This window comes from Vipera berus (genome assembly GCF_964194415.1).
Source record: "Vipera berus genome assembly, chromosome: 3".
NCBI lineage: Eukaryota > Metazoa > Chordata > Lepidosauria > Squamata > Viperidae > Vipera > Vipera berus.
Genome location: NC_138204.1, coordinates 209,257,932 through 209,275,435, shown reverse-complemented (window position 1 = coordinate 209,275,435; position 17,504 = coordinate 209,257,932). Strand labels below are relative to the sequence as shown.

Genomic DNA, 17,504 nt, shown 5'->3' with positions numbered 1-17,504 from the left:
CAGCAGATTGCACATACAGTACTAGGACAGTTTTGTCTTTACAAAATGCATTTAAAACAGAGTTTGTGGACTACGCTCATTACAAATTCCGATTTCCCATTTGTTTCTGTTCAGAAGGACTTTACAATGGAATTGTTCTGGACCAGTCAGGCAACAAATTCTTTTGGCTTTGACACTAAGATTAGTGGAACGTAGTTCAAGAAGACTTATAAAGGAGTTCCACAATGCTGTCTAACATCATCTGTAGCGCAAAGATTGACATAGGAAGTTACATGGAAGCGGTGCAAAGATCAGCCAGCCAGTTACTTTAAAGAATAAAAACTCAGCAAGTTACAAAGGGTGGCATTCAAGAAATGATGGTTTAAAGCAGACATGTCAAACTTGCGACGTCACGTGACGTCGCACAACTTATCGGGACAGTTTTCCCATTGTTGGCAATGGGGTGAGCGTGGCTTCCGGATGACGTCTCTGGCCGTTTGACACCCCTGGTTTTAAAGCCTCCTAACTAATCTCAAAGGGATGCGGTGGCTCAGTGGGTTAGGATGCTGAGCCTGTCGATCAAAGGTCGGCAGTTTGGCGGGTCGAATCCCGAGTGCCGCATAACAGAGTGAGTGCCTGTTACTCGTCCCAGCTTCTGCCAACCTAGCAGTTCGAAAGCACGTAAAACTGCAAGTAGAAAAATAGGGACCACTACGGTGGGAAGGTAACAGCGTTCCGTGCGCCTTTGGCGTCTAGTCATGCCGGCCACATGACCACGGAGACGTCCTCGGACAAGCGCTGGCTCTTTGGCTTTGAAACGGAGATGAGCAATGGCTCCTAGAGTCGGAAACGATTAGCACGCATGTGCGGGGGAACCTTTACCTTTACTTTTACCTTAACTAATCTCACTTACAAATATCCAGCCGTTTTATGTCTTTAATTTGAGGGATCAAAATATATTCTGAGTATTGAATAGATTCTCCCAAAACAACAAAGTTCAGAGCTAATAATAATGATGATGATGATGGAAGGGACCTTGGAGGTCATCTAGTCCAACCCCCTGCTCAGGCAGGAAACCCTATATCATTTCAGACAAATGGCTGTCCAGTGTCTTCTTAAAGACTTCCAGTGTTGGAGCATTCACCACTTCTGGAGGGAGGTTGTTCCACTGGTTAATTGTTCTAGCTGTCAGAAAGTTTCTCCTTAGTTCTAGGTTGCTTCTCTCCTTGACTAGTTTCCATCCGTTGCTTCTTGTCCTGCCTTCAGGTGCTTTTGAGAATAGCTTGACTCCCTCTTCTTTTTGGCAGCCCCTGAGATATTGGAACACTGCTATCATGTCACCCCTCGCCCTTCTTATCATTAAACCGGAAATACCCAATTCCAGCAACCGTTCCTTATATGTTTTAGCCTCCAGTCCCCTAATCATCTTTGTTGCTCTTCTCTGTACTCTTTCTAGAGTCTCAACATCTTTTTTACAGTCTTCAACATCTACAACACTGTTTTTTGGAATTCAGTTATTGTGGGCTTTCTAGAGCGGGGGTGTCATGACGTGTCACAATTTCCCCCACTTTCCGGAACTGGGGTGAGTGAGGCTTTCTCGTGACTCATCTGGCCCATGGGCCAGCAGTTTGACACCCATGTCCTAGATGGACTCTGCATTGGCTTGTCTCAATTAAAGTTACACAAATTGAAGTTAATCTCCTCTGAACATTATTGGCCATGTCATATTTCTCTATAGTCAATGGAGCTGAGTGAATGAAGCCAGGCAAAAACCCCAATGGATCTTATATACCTGCAGTCAGTTGTCAAAAGTAATTCCTCTAAACAAATAATTCCATCTATCCAGCCATCTCTCTATCTTGCTACAATATCTGTGAATTGCAATGCATTGAATTCCCTTCAAGAGAACAAGAAGAATAGTTAGGTAGTGGCTGCTGAAATTGGCTTCCCGTTTGTAAGATAATCCTTTAAATCATTTTAAGTCTTCACAATTACATTTCAGCTCAGCATTTTAAAGAAATTCCTCCAATGGCATTTAAAAGCTTACAGCACCTGAAATACTGTTGCCGACTGCTTCAGTGCACAGGCGTATATAGACCTTCCTAGCACACAAAAAATATATGCAAGATAGCAATAAATAAAACTTAACATCTAATTGTCTGGGGCCTTTTGAAAGAATGCAACACTATCTGATTATTCGTAAAAGTATGCTATTTCTGTACCATTTCTCATTACAGAAAAACCCGGAAACGGTTAACCGTGGCCATAACATCATCCCAAAATGAAACCAAAGAAGTAGAAGGAGAATAAGGTAAACGTGAAATAAAAACAAGAGGCAGGGACAAAATTTAAAAATACAGAAGTAAAATGTTGGATCATTAGAAGAGAAATGCTAGGTGGGGTCCTAATTAAGACATCCATGGTGTGAGTCAGCGCCACAAAGAGGTGAGGTCAACCGTGAATATCCACGCTACTGCAAGAAAGCTCATGTTGCTAACAGGCTACACTGCAGCGAGAGCGCAGAGCCTCTCCTAAGTCCACAGGCTGTGTATGCCAACATAATTGGACTTTCTGAGGGCATAAAGCCGTCAATCTATATACCCAGATACCTGCACGCTATTTTACTCCAACATGAACCTGTCCTCCATTTCTACAATTTAAGAGCTGGCATGATGAAAAGGTTAGGCAGGATTTCGTGAACTCTCCCCAAATGCTTTGGAGGGAATCCCTGTTTTTCCCCTACCCCAAAACTCCATTAACTCTCTGACATCTTCAACAGAAGAAAGGTAGGTAGGTAGGCAGACGGAGTAATAAACCAGTGTTACCTGGATGATTCCCATAGGACCTTGGAGATCTTAGATAGATGATAGATAGATAGATAGATAGATAGATAGATAGATAGATAGATAGATAGATAGATAGATAGATAGATAGATAGATGATAGATAGATAGATAGATAGATAGATAGATATAGATGGATGATAGAGATAGATAGATAAGTAGGTAGATAGGTAAGTAGATAGATGGATAGATAAATAGATATAGATGGATGGATGGATGATAGAGATAGATAGGTAGATAGATAGATAAACCTTTATTATCATTTTTTACTGTGGGCACACTGGCACGCATTAAAAATGAAACTTTGTTGCCTGCTCTCATAAGTGTACACATAAAACAACACACACTTAAACATGCTATATACACTGTATGTACACCCAACACATATAAATAACATATAAATATTAATCGCTGTCCACCAAACTATCCTTCAACCCAGCCACCAACAGCGGAAGCTTCCAACCCTGTTCAAAGATGGTGATTCCAGCTAAGCCCGTGAGAGGCAATTATTCCCTTACCTTTGTGCCGAAGTACTATAGCTGTTATCATAGGAATCGTAGCTCTGTTCATCATACGAAGTGCCGTAACCATCATCATATTCCTGGAAAGGCAAGCCCACACAAAGGTAGCATTACAATTCAAGAATTCTATCAGAACATCTGGCAGGAATAGCCAACACTCCAGAAGACAGGCTTAAGATACAGGGAGGATATGGACAGACTTGAACGCTGGGCGCTATCTAACAAAATGAAATTCAATGGTGAAAAAAATAAGGTTCTACATTTAGGGAAGAAAAACCAAATGTACAGGTATAGGACAGGTGGTACCTTGCTCAATAGTAGTAACTGTGAGAGGGATCTCGGAGTCCTAGTGGACAATCCCTTAAATATGAGCCAGCAGTGTGCTGCAGCTGCCAAAAAAGCCAACACAGTGCTAGGCTGCATTGGTTAGTTTCTGTCCACTGCTTCCTGCTCTGCCTTTAGCTGCTTTGGAATTATACTATTTTTTCTAAATATGCAGGAAAGGTTTCTACCATTTGCCATTCAGTAAACTCCCCTCTGTGTCCTCAAACAGGGGCACAACTTCTACCAGACCCACGACAAAAGGAGAAGATGATAGCGGTTTATGTACGAAGCTCCCAGTTTTGCCCCAAAGCTTCCTGAGGGATGGCACTGACTGCTGCCCTTAAATTTATTATCAAGTGCCAAGAGACAGCATTATTGAAAGGTAGTTGGAATACTTGTCTGCCAGGTGTTGAAAGTGCTTGTGAAGTGTTGGCGGATACCTCCTCAATCCAGCTTGGGGCTCTGCCAAAAGGGGTCCTGAGCTAACCAGCTGACTAATTTTCCCAAACAGATGCCTGGTTTACACTTCACTACCGTATTTTCTGGCGTATAAGACGACTTTTTAACCCATGAAAATCTTCTCAAAAGTCAGGGGTCGTCTTATACGCCGGGTGCTGAAACCTTAAGGACAGGGCTGGCTGGAAAACCTGGAGCGGATCTCCCATTTGGTCTGCGTAGGGAAAGCGGGACCAATTGGAGAAGAAGCTGCAGTCTGTGATTTTTTACAGGCTGGGGTCTGGGCGTCTTTCCTTCTAAAGTTGAAAAGCAGCTGCAGTCTCCCCAACTTGAAAGGCAGGTGGGGAATGCAGCAGCCAGAGCAGCTGCTTAGCTCTAAGGACACATTTGACTCAGGAACTGGGCAGGCTGGCTGGAAAACCTGGAGTAGATCTCCCATTTGGTCTGCGCAGGGAAAGCTTTAGAGTGAATTAGGAAAAGTTTAATCCACTTGCACTGTTTTATGTTTACATGTTTGATGACAAACAGCCTTATGTTTATAAGTGACAGTTTTCCTACTAAGTACCTGCATGTCATAAGCATTTGAATTAAAATTACCATATTAAAATCAAATCTGATGTTTTTTAATTTTTATTTGGTGTGCGTTGGAAGAGGGGTAGTCTTATACGGCAAGTATAGCCCAAACCCTATAATTTAACAGGAAATGTAGGGGGTCGTCTTATACGCCCAGTCATCTTATACGCCGGAAAATACGGTAATTGGATTTCAAGGGACAATAGGGCAGAAGTTTGCTGGGAAGAAAAAAAAAGAAAGAAACAACAACCCACCAACTCTGGCCAGTGCAACAAACAACAGCCAGCCACGGTGCTAGGCTGCATTAACAGAGGGATAGAATCAAGATTACGTGAAGCGTTAATACCGCTTTACGATGCCTTGGTAAGGCCACACTTGGAATACTGCATCCAGTTTTGGTCACCACGATGTAAAAAAAGATGTTGAGACTCTAGAAAGAGTACAGAGAAGAGCTCTGGAGGCTAAAACATATGAAGAATAATTGCAGGAATCGGGTATGTTTAGTTTGATGAAGAGAAGGACGAGGGGTGACATGATAGCAGTGTTCCAATATCTCAGGGGCTGCCCCAAAGAAGAGGGAGTCAAGCTATTCTCCAAAGCACCTGAAGGCAGGACAAGAAGCAACAGATGGAAACTAACCAAAGAGGGAAGCAACCTAGAAATAAGGAGAAATTTCCTGACAGTTAGAACGATTAATTAGGGGAACAACCTGCCTCCAGAAGCGGTAAATGCTCCAACACTGGAAGTTTTTAAGAAGAGACTGGACAGCCATTTGTCTGAAATGCAGTCTAGGACTGTATTGGCTTTTTTTTTTGGCTGCTGCAGCTACACACTGTTGGCTCAGATTTAAGTGATTGTCCACTGGGACTCCCAAGATCTCTCTCACAATTACTGGAATTAAGCCAAGTTTCACCTAGCCTGTATCTATAGAGTTGGTTTTTCTTGCCTAGGGTGTAAAACCTTACTTTTATCAATGTTGAATTTCATTTTGTTAGATAGGGCCCATTGTTCAAGGCTGTCAAGAACTTTTTGGATCCTGAGTTTGTCTTCTGGGGTGTTGGCTATCCCTGCCAGCTTAAGTGTCGTCTGCAAATTTGATGAGTTAGCCCTGTTTATTCCCTCAGCTAGATGGTTTATGAAGATATTGAAGAGTATTGGGCCCAAAACGGAACCTTGGGGTATTCCACTGCTTACTCCCCTCCATGTAGATGTAGTTCCAATGAGGACTACGTGTTCTAGGCAGAACTCTCAACTTATGTAGACAAGTGGAGATTCTTTGAATTTTAAATAGCTTTCGGGAAAAGTGAATTTGAAGAAAAATGAGATGCAGCAAAGTTTTTGGAAAGGCAAAATAATCTCCCCCAGGAGCTCGATCTGTTCATATTTTAGATTGGGCTTTATCCGAGTTTCCTGTCCTTGTACCTTTGAGCCCCTCTTAATTTTAGGGACAGCCAGCGGGTGAGTGTTTAAGATGCTGGAAAGAATTGCAGAGACCCAGGTTTAAGTTTTACCCTCCTTTGAAGAAACTCAGCAGGTGATTTGGCCCAATCTCTCTCTCTTTTTGTTGCAGCACACAACAGAGCTCACAAAATTGTTGCTGTAGGGGAAAAAGGGATGAGGGATGCACAAAGGCTGATCTGAACTCCTGGGAGGGAAGAGAGCATATACCATCCAGCAAATAAAATGTCTGCATCACATAATCCTTTAAAATGCCACTGCAACTCTGGGTAGTAGGTCAAATCATACAAAATAAATAAATAAATAAATCCTGCTGATAGCAGCTTCTTAGGTGTTGCTCGAGAATTAAAATTACTTTACCCACAGTATTCTAAAAACAGATTTCTGGGTTCATTTATTAAACAAATTTATATAGCCACTCATCTTGTGAGAGAAGTGGACTCTGGGCCTTGTGCAATAGTCAATTTTGCAAAAAAAAAAAAAAAAAAAAAAAAAAAAGAGACATAAAAGTAGTCCTCAAATTATGACCATTGGTTTAAAATCATAGTAAAGGTAAAGGTAAAGGTTCCCCCGCACATGCGTGCTAGTCGTTTCCGACTCTAGGGGCCGGTGCTCATCTCCGTTTCATAGCCGAAGAGCCAGCGCTTGTCCGAGGACGTCTCCGTGGTCATGTGGCCGGCATGACTAGACTGCCAAAGGCGCACGGAACGCTGTTACCTTCCCACCGTAGTGGTCCCTATTTTTCTACTTGCATTTTTACGTGCTTTCGAACTGCTAGGTTGGCAGAAGCTGGGACAAGTAACAGGCGCTCACTCTGTTATGCGGCACTCGGGATTCGACCCGCCAAACTGCCGACCTTCTGATCGACAGGCTCAGCGGCCTAACCCAGTGAGCCACCGCGTCCCTAAATTAAAATCATAACAGCTTCAGAAAAAAAATGATTTAAGGCCCGTCCTCAAATTACAACCAGTATATCATCCACAAAGTCATGTGGTTGAAATTTAGGCACCGGGCAACAGGCTCACATATACAACTGGTGGTAGTGTTCAGTGGTCACGATTTGCAACTTTCCCAGCCAGTTTCTGACAAGCAATGTCAGCTGGGGAAGCTAGATATGCTTAAGGATCCCAATGATTCGCTTAATGACCGTAGTCAAAATGGTCATGTAAATGGGACCAATTGTGGGATGGCTCGTGCAGCAATTGCATCACTTAGCGACCAAAGTTCCAAGCTCAAATATAGTTGCACACTGAAGGCTGCCTGTCTAAAACATGGCATTTAACATTTTAATTTATGAGAAAATCTCCCTGAAAATCTGTTGCACACTGTACAACCGTGACACTTGCTGGATTCATACATCTTAATTCATATAATATCAGACGGCATCCCCATCTGATATCTACAAGGGGTTAAAATTCTCTGAAAACCATGTTTGCATTTGGAAAAAAAGATCTTTTGCTCTGCCATGTTAGAAGCACTTCTTTCACAGAATTTGCAGATCCCTTATTTTTTTTTTATTTTTGCCAATTTGTACTAGTTAATTTGATAAATTTCTGGTAAAGTCTTCCAAAGAAATAATGTAGGATAAACCTATTACTCTTTCATCAAAGATTTTACTAACCGCTCAAAAATAACCATGTTAACACTTTGTAAATTCATATGCCTGCCTCTGTATTAAGCTAACTGCTACACACAGACATAAACAGCCAACAAAGCTATTACAAAATCAGGAGGAATTCTAACATTTATTTACTGCAAGTTTAATTTTCTTTTTTGCTATGAATTCAGACAGTTATTGCCCAATGTTACCCAAATATCTCCCTGGTCCCTATCCTTACATTCCAAGCATTTTAACAACTTCATGTCTGCTGACACAAGCTGCCTTTTAAATATAGAAGGATCTCGTTAAGTTTATTTTGTTCATTTCAGACATGAGAAGAAAAATGGAACTAATATTTAGGATAACATGATACAAACATTGACCTTTGCAGATACAGCAAGATAGCCCAATGCAAGATGCTCAATTACCTCCAGATTTGGAAAATTTCACCTACCAGCTTTTAACCATTTTTAAAATACCTTCTTGAGGTCGCCCTTTCTTTTATAAATCTAACGTTGGGACATTTCCTTGGTTATCTAAGACATTCTTCATCTGGCTAGCAGTACAATGGGGTATAGTTCTAACGTTTTAATTCTTGCAATCTGTTTTCCAACAGATGCTGCTGTCAACAAGTCAAAGTGTGCCACGAGACCACTTTGCAAAAATGGATCTAATGAGAAACAGTTGGTTTGAAGGTTATTAACTAACAACCGCATGCATTCGTTCATTGATCGGTTTGATGTAGCAATTATTCAGATCAGAGTTATGATCTGGTGGTGTTTCTTGAAAAATCACTGCTGCTAGCTGTAGTTCAATGAGCGGCACATTTTGTTGGGAAACAAGCAAAAACGGTTTTGTGATCAGAAAGGTCGGCAGTCACTGCAAAAGGAACACAAGAGTAGTGAGACCCAACCCTCGGACGCGTAAACTGATAGTATCGTGAGGGACGGTATTCTGAGAATAGGTTACACTCTGCACTAGGTTTCTGCAAGACAATCATCAGGATACGGATAATCCTTGACTTACAACCATTCGTTTAGCAACTGTTTGAAATTTATAACAGCCCGGGGGGGGGGGGGGAAAGACTTACAATTGTCACAGCCTCTCCACGGTCACGCGATCAAAATTTGGGTTTCTTGGCAACCGCCATGCATTTGCACTGTTTACAAGGACCACGGTCATGTGACATCCATTTGCAACCTTTTCCAGTCGGCTTCTGACAAGCATGGGAGAAGCTGGATTTGCTTAATAACCCTAACAAAATAGGTGGGAAAAGTGAGCTCGACTTAATTAACAGTCGGCTTCTTGGGCCAAGGGAAAAAAATCTGCTCCTAAGTCACGGATGACCTGTACGATAAGTGTCAACCAACTCCGTAATTGCAAAAGCACTTCAAGCAATGATCAGCGTGGCCTGTGGCAACCTCGCCAACAGATTCCCTGAAAGCAGAGGTATGCAACTGGGCTGCAAGCAGCCCAAATGGAGCTGCCTCCCTTCCGGGTGGGAACTCTGCGAGAACGTTTGCTCATCACCTCCTCCACCACACGTTTTTTTTCCCCTCCAAAAGCAGGAGAGGGTGAGGACCAGTGAACGGGGAAACATATTCTTTCTGGGAAAAGGTTGCAAGGAAATTATACAGCATTGTAGGCTTTGGGACTCTACCTGACCACCATCAGATTACAGGTCGCCCCCGAACTCGCGACTACAACTGACCGCAAAAGTTCCATTATTAAGCAAGACAGTTGCTAAGGCAGCTCTGCCCCCATTTTTTTACCGCCTTTCTTGCCACGCTTGTTAAGTGCATCACTGCAACTGTTAAGTCAGAGGTCCCCCAACCTTGGCAACTTTTAAGACTTGTGGACTTCAACTCCCAGAATTCCTCAGCCAGCTTGGCTGGCTGAGGAATTCTGCGAGTTGAAGTCCACAAGTCTTAACAGTTGCCAAGGTTGGAGACTTCTGTGTTAAGTTGACTTTGTTTGCCCGAGAGTTGCAAAAGGGGCTCACGTGGCACTGCCGCCGTCGTAAATGGGAAACAGCTGCCAAGCGGCTAAATTTTGATCACGCGACCCTGGGCACGCTGCAGCGGTGGCTAAGCGTGAAAAAAAAAAAACAGTCGTGGGTCATTTTTCCCCAGTGCCGTTGTAACTTCGAACCATCAGTAAACGTCGTTAAGTCGAGGTCTACCTAGCCCTGGATCAAGGCGTAAAGGCGAGCCAGTTCCCGTAAGAAGCTCAGACGTGCACCCGTTATTTTGGGAGGTAAGTACTCACATATTCCCCGTAGGTATCCTGTGCCGGGAGTGGGGGCAGAGGTCGGTAACCTGCCGATGGCGGGACTCCTCTTGCTCTGGGAGTGATAAGGCTACGACCGCGGCTGACGGGACCTCTGCCAGAGGGGACTCCCCGGGGCGCTGGTGCCCCTCTTGGAATACTCGAAGGCGGAGGCAGCACACCCCCACGGGTTCTAAGGGGAAGGAAAGAGGGAATCACCATGAAAAGTGAATCTTTGGTGTTTTTATCACCCCCCCAACCCTAACCCCTAACCCCAACCGTATCCCCTAACCCTAACCCAACCCCTAACTCTAACCCTAACCCCAATTCCAATCGTAACCCCTAACCCTAACCCAGCTTCTAACTCTAACCCTAACCCCAACCTAACCATAACCCTTAACCCCAACCCCAATTGTAATCCCTAACCCTAACCCATCCCAACTCTAAACCTAACCCCAACCTAACCTTAACCCAACTCTAATCCCAACCTAACCCCTAACTCTAACCATAACACCACCCTTTACCTAACCCTAACCCTTAACCCTAACCCCAAGCCTCTTTACCTAACCCTAACCCTAGCCCCAACCCCAACCCTAAACCCCGCCTCTTTACGTAACCCTAACCCCAACCCCAACCCTTAATCTTAACCCTAACCTAACCCCAACCCTTAACTCTAACTCTAACTCTTAACTCTAACCCTAACCCTAACCCAACTTTACCCTGCTGGAAATACAGATCAGTGCAAAATTACCTACGAATCATCACACACAGCCCCATTTTTAACACGTCTGTTAGTTAATAAGAGCAATGAAATGGCAAACAGCAATAGCACTTACGACTTATATACTGCTTCACAGTGCGTTACAGCAGAGGTCCCCAATCTCCGATCCATGGACCAGCAACGGTCCACAGTATGTCAGCAACTGGTCTGCACAAACAAGCAAAGCCCCATCCCCAGCACTGTAGAAAAATCTCTCTCCATGGAATTAGTCCTTGGTGCCCAAAAGGTTGGGGGCTGCTGCTTTAAAGCACTCTCAGTTACCCCCAATCTTTTGGGCACCAGAGACCAGTACCATGGAGAGAGGTTTTTCTACAGACGGGAAGGGGCATGGTTTTGTGTGCTACCTGCATCCCGTGGGATGGGGCTTTGCTTGCTTGCATGGCCTAGCCCAAGGGTAGACAACCTTGGCTCTTTTATGGCTCGTGGATTTCAACTCCCAGAATTCCTGAGCCAGCAGAGCTGGTCCAGTGCTGGTCCACGTTCCAGGGGTTGGGGACCCCTGCTCTAAGCAGTTTACATAGTCAGCATCTTGCCCCCCCCCCCCCCCCAGCAATCTAGGTCCTCATTTTACCGACCTCGGAAGGATGGAAGGCTGAGTCAACCTTGAGCCAGTCAGGATTGAACTCCTAGGAGTGAGCAGAGTCAGCCTGTGATACTGCATTGTAACTAACCACTGTGTCATCACAGCTCCCTTCCTTTTCTCCTGCCCTTCTACTTAACCCAAATGTAGCCCACGATACGGCTATGCAAAGTTTTAGGGGTTTCTATTCTGTGACTCATTAAAGCAGCCACGTTTCTTCCCAGGATAGCCCAGACACAGCCAAAAATGTCCCCAACTTGAGTCCCAGGCATTCCACAGCAATTTTGTGCATTTAGCATTGATTGCTTAAGTGGAAGTGAAAATTAAAGAGGTTATGAAAAACAACAAAAATACAGGTAAGTCCTCGATCTACGATCACAACTGGACCCAAAGTTTCTGTGGGCTAAGCAAGACAGTTATTAAGTGAGTTTGGACCCATTTTATGACCTTTCTTCCACCGCAGTTGTTAAGTGAATCACTGCAGTTCTTAAATTAGGAAAACAGTTAAGTGTTGCCAAGTATCCGAATTCTGATCACGTGACCACAGGGAACAGTCGAGAAGTTTTAAACACTGCTGTAACTCTGAAGGTTCACTACACAAATTGTTGTAAGCCGAGGACTACCTGTACGTTTGTATTTATTTATTTTTTCGGTAAATCACTCTGAGCAACAAAGGAGATTAGTGTATGAATCTACTGGATACTTCCAAGCCATGGTCAAAAGCAAATCTGATGTAATTGTTTAGGAAAGAAAAAAATAGATCAGTAACTTGGCGACTGATCTTCTCAAAGGCTCATTAGGAGAAACATGCAGGGTGTTTTTTTTCCCATGGATGGTGATATATGCTTCCAATTTTAGATGATTGATTACAAGTCCTCTCCATTGTATTTCATCACATACATCTCATCTGTGGTGGGCATCTGCCCAAACCTGGCTGGGGTTTAAAAGATGATGCAAACTGCCATATGAAATGCTTTAATAAAGGTAAAATCTGGTCTTGCGCACTTGACAAGATACGCATGATGAAATGCATGAGAGAAAAATGCAATCTTCTGGGTCAGAGAGCTGTGCAACTACCCTTTGGGTGGAAAAAAAAAACCCTTGCAAAAATATTAATTTCATTTCTTTCTTCAGAAGGACCCTCAACGTACACATCTACGTGGATATAGAGATTATGTCACTAATAAATAACACTTTTCTTGCCTGCTTCTGGGAATAGAAGAAGAAAAAAAAAACAAAACACCTCCACATGCTTAATATTAATGCTCCAGAAAGAAAACATAAAGGATTTTAACCAAAGCAAAGAAGAAAAAAAATCTGTTTGTTTTTTTTTAAAAAAAAGAAAAATAGAAGGCTAGCGGCAACTCTGTTCTTCTGTAGCAGATCAAGGGTCCACAGCCTGTCTAATTCAAGGTACGGGTTTAAAATTTTAAGAAGAAAAGCAGATTAAAGGGCCATCAGAAGACATAAGATAGAATACACCATCTGAAGGATTTCTTTCTCTCTTTTGGCACGTAGCAGCCGATAAAGAAGACAAGACACTGAGCGCTTTGAAGATTACTTCAGTGATCCAACGCATCAGACGTGAACCTTTTGTTTCATGTAACCGCAGCTCAGCTTTTCGTGTCATACAGATGGCTAGACAAGGATAATAGTTCATCATCTACAACACATGTATGCCCCTGTCACCCCTAGATGCTATCTCTCCCAACAAACCAGAGAGAGTAGAAAAACAATCACATTTTTTTCACCCGGAAAAATCTCCCGATTTTCTTTCTCAACCAGCTATTATTTTGCCAGTCGCTACACGGCGACGTGCAAAAACCTTTTTTTTTTTTTTGAGATTTGCAGGAAGACCCGTCAGCAGTGCTTTTGTTTTCCTGACACATTTATTTATTTCATCTAAAGGATTTTATACGGTGGTCCAAACTGAACGATGATGGGACTGTAGGCAGCTGGTAAAGCAAAACGAAAACCCAAGATAAAAACAGTGATCGATAATGATCAATCACAGGCAACGAGGCTCACAGGTAACAGCTGAGAGAAAATTCTTTTTAAAAATGTGATGAGAATAGGATTTTAAGTTTCCGTATCTTCACTGTGGATCCTCTATTTCCTCTCTATTTTATATTTGAACTATTTGGTCTTCGGGATTAATCAATAACACACATAAAGACATACAGTCGTACCTTGGTACTCAGCTGCTTTGAAACGCATCCAATTTGGTACTCGGTGCATTTTGATGCGAACATTGTGTCCCGGTATTCATCGTTTGTTTGGTACACAGACTAGAACTTGTCGGTGTCGGCTGCCTTGTGACTCACTAGATTATTACTTATGGGGAAAATATGTGTGGTACTCACTGCGCCTCTCGGAATCAATTAGTTTAGTTTAGTTTAGTTTAGTTTAATTAACGATGAGTACTGAGGTATCACTTCATATATCTGCTTAGCAATCTTGGAAGATTTCCCAAATTTTCCTGTGTCCAAAAAACTACACCAGAATTTTGCATGACAATATTGGGGGTATCCAATCTGGGTCGGTCACTGGGACAAGAGACTTAAGTCTTCTGAGCTTTCCTCAGCAACGTCTTTCTACTGGAAAGTGTTGGCAAGTATTGGCAGTGCCAAATACTAGAGCTGGGTTTCTTCTTTCAAATTAAAATCTCTTCCCCAAATTAATTTTCCTTACTTCAGACAGCAGAAGTACGTAAGTAAAACTAGGATTTTTATTATCTGTTTATTTAATTTTGTCCTCGTTGCCTCATTCTACAATTGCTTTTGATTCTTTTCACCATCTTTTTTTTTTCCTGGCTAAATATCCTTCCCGAGACCAGAGCAATCCTTTTTGTTTCCAATACAACAACAACAACAATAATAATGGTGGTGGTGGAAGGGACCTTGGAGGTCATCTAGCCCAACCCCCTGCTCAAATGGCTGTCCAGTCTCTTCTTAAAAACTTCCAATGTTGGAGCATTCACCGCTTATGGAGGCAGGTTGTTCCACTGGTTAATTGTTCTGTCAGGAAGTTTCTCCTTAGTTCCAGGTTGCTTCTCTCCTTGATTAGTCTCCATCCGTTGCTTCTTGTTCTGCTCTCAGGTGCTTTGGAGAATAGCTTGACTCCCTCTTCTTTGGGGCAGCCCCTGAGATATTGGAGCACTGCTATCATGTCACCCCTCGTCCTTCTCTTCCATTAAACTAGGCATACCCAATTCCAGCAACCGTTCCTTATATGCTTTAGCCTCCAGTATTTAGCCTGAAGTATTTGGTGTCAGCTAAATTTTCCCCCATTCTCCATTCTGAATCCCCATCTGGTGCTGGTGATGACCTATAAAGCCCTAAATGGCCTGGGTCCGGATTATCTTAGGGAACACCTGCTGCCAGTATCAATTTCCCATCGTCCTGTGCGCTCCCAACAGGGAGGGCCTCCTTAGGGTACCGCTGGTCAGTGAGTGCCGGCGGGTGATCCCCAGGGGGAGGGCGTTCTCTATGGGCGTGCCTGCCCTGTGGAACGGATCTGCCTGTGGAACTCCGGACCGCCCCCGACCTTCTTTCGTTTCGCCGGGACCTAAAAACTTGGTTATTTGATTTATCTGGCCTGGACTGAGAGGTTTTAATTTTTAAACTTGTAAATTTTTAAACTTTGGGCTACTAATTATTTAATTCTATTTTAACTCTTATTTTGTCTTTTAACTTTGCCCTGTAAACCGCCCTGAGTCTTTCGGGAATAGGGCGGTATATAAAACTAACTAACTAACTAACTAACTAACTAACTAACTAACTAACTAACTAACTAACTAAATAAATAAATAAATAAATAAATAAATAAATAAATCTGTAGTGCTGGAGCATTGGTGAATTTAATGTTTACCTCCGCACAGTGAGATAACGTCCGAGAGGAACTCTTTTACAGTATTACTGCTAAATTTTGATGGATCATTGGCCCGGAAAGTAGGAAAGCAAAAGATAAGCGGTCCATAGGTAGTCCTTGGCTTGTGATGGTTCACTGGGCTAATGCCTCCTTAAGTAACACCAGCTGCCTGCAATTAGTGCAGGTTCGAGTCCCACCAGGCTCAAGGTTGACTCAGCCTTCCATCCTTCCGAGGTAGGTAAAATGAGGACCCATATTGTTGGGGGCAATAAGCTGACTTTGTAAATAATGCCGCTTGGGGTGTGTGTGAAAGCCCTAATAAGCAGGCATATACATAGAATGAAGGCTACTGCTAAGTTTGTAAAGCCGCCCTGAGTCTTCGGAGAAGGGCGGGATATAAATGGAATTAAAATTAAAAAAAAAGCTGACCCTGTAATTACTGGTGTAAACCATGGTGTCATTAAGTGAGCCACTCATTATATGACCGTCCCTTTTTTTGTTTGTTTGCCAGTGTCGTTAAACAAATATTCCAATCGCTATTTAGCCAACCTGTTTTACGGAATAGGCGCCTTTTTTTTGCCAGAAGTAGAATGGAAACCGGAAAAGGAACACTGAAAAATCGCAGTCACGTGACCGCAGGATGCTGCAAAAACCCTGTAAAGTGAGCCTTTGGGCCAACAGCCCAAAATTGGATCTCTGCTCCACGCTGCTTACCTTGCCAAAGCAGGAGATAGGCCTCCCCGTGTCCTTAAAGGAGGCTTTCCACGGACGACCGGAACTTCAGCATTGTCTGAGCCTCCATTCAAGTAAGTTAATTCCTGCAACTGTGCTTGTCGGATTTCATCGTTGTAGTCCTGGAACAGGAAAAAAAACAAAAGGGAAGTTGAATCATGTCCACTTTTGTTTTTAAATGTATATTTAATAAAATTTTCCAAAAAACCCCAAAAAACAGTTCAACCCCAAACTGCAAACATCCTATCAGATTTATCAGATTTAATGAGCACCGACCGTGGGAAACAAACACATCAGAACCCAAGATAAACCATATCACTTAAGGTACATCTCTACACGGCTTACCTCAGCCTAGTTTGTTTTTGATATATAGAACAGCGCTTCACAACCTGAGTAACCTTAAGATGGGTGAACGTCACATGCTGGTTGGGGAATTCTGGGAGTTGAAGTCCGCCCATCTTAAAAAGTTGGTCCGGTTGAGAAACACTGGTGTAGAGTCAAGAAGGAAGATCTTAAGATAGGTCAAGAGCTTTAAGAATGGTCTAGTGGGAACTGCCTGTTAGATAATACAAATGCAACAAACGCAAAGAGTTGTTTGGAAACAGTTTCCAAATGCAGTTAGGAATACTTAATACAGTATAAGCTGTTCATGTGTAGCATGGCCTGAATTCTTCATTTACAAGATAGAATAGAATAGAATAGAATAGAATAGAATAGAATAGAATAGAATAGAATAGAATAGAGTAGAGTAGAGTAGAGTAGAGTAGAGTAGAGTAGAGTAGAGTAGAGTAGCACAGAATTGGAATGGACCTTGGAGGTCTTCTAGTCCAGCCCACTGCTCAAGCAGGAGGACCTATACCAGGTGTAGGCAACCTCGGCTCTTTTATGACTCATGGACTTCAACTCCCAGAATTCCTGACTCAGCTGACTCAGCTGACTCAGGAATTCTGGGAGTTGAAGTCCAGTCATAAAAGAGCCGAGGTTGCCTACCCCTGACCTATGCCATCTTGGACAGATGATTGTCCAGTCTCTTCTTAAAAACTTCAAGCGATGCAGTGTCCTTCTGGGGGTAAGCTGTCCCACTGGTTGACTGTCCTCACTGTCAGGAAGTTTCTCCTTAATTCCAGGTTGCTTCTCTCTTTGATCAGCTTCCAACCATTGTTTCTCATCCTTCCCTCTGGTGCTCTGGTGAACAACCCTGGACCTCCCTTCTTTGTGATTTTAAGTTGATTTTAAGAACCTTGAAGGAAAAAACCTCCAAGCAGAAGGCACCATGCTACAAATAAGAAAAAAAGCAATAAACTTTTCTATTCTCCATTGACTGCCTTTTTTCAAGAGAACTGCATGGATTCGTTCAGTTCCCAGAATGCCTCCCCATTCTAGAAAAAAAAAGATATTTTAATAATCTTACATATTAGAAGATGTGTTCTTCCATGTGCAGGATTGGGGGGGGGGGGGAGAGAATCGATCAATGAACTGATGCTAGCTCTTCACAGCTCAATTTCTATTGCAGAATATTC

The 17,504-nt window shown here is 42.9% G+C and overlaps 1 protein-coding gene across 7 annotated transcripts in view; it reads right to left on the bottom strand.

Moving 5' to 3' along the window:
- The window catches only part of KHDRBS3 (KH RNA binding domain containing, signal transduction associated 3), a 118,172-nt gene that overhangs the window by 29,416 nt on the left and 71,252 nt on the right, over window positions 1-17,504 (bottom strand). For all 7 annotated transcript variants that reach the window (XR_014026038.1, XR_014026039.1, XR_014026040.1 and 4 more), the window contains exons 5-7: window positions 15,967-16,106; window positions 10,022-10,214; window positions 3,340-3,422 (exon numbers count right to left, since the gene is read on the bottom strand). Coding sequence is in view for 2 of the 7 variants with exons in the window: in XM_081324719.1 (XP_081180845.1) it covers window positions 3,340-3,422; window positions 10,022-10,214; window positions 15,967-16,106 (416 nt within the window). In the remaining 5 variants the exon portion in view is untranslated. The remainder of the gene's footprint in view (window positions 1-3,339; window positions 3,423-10,021; window positions 10,215-15,966; window positions 16,107-17,504) is intronic.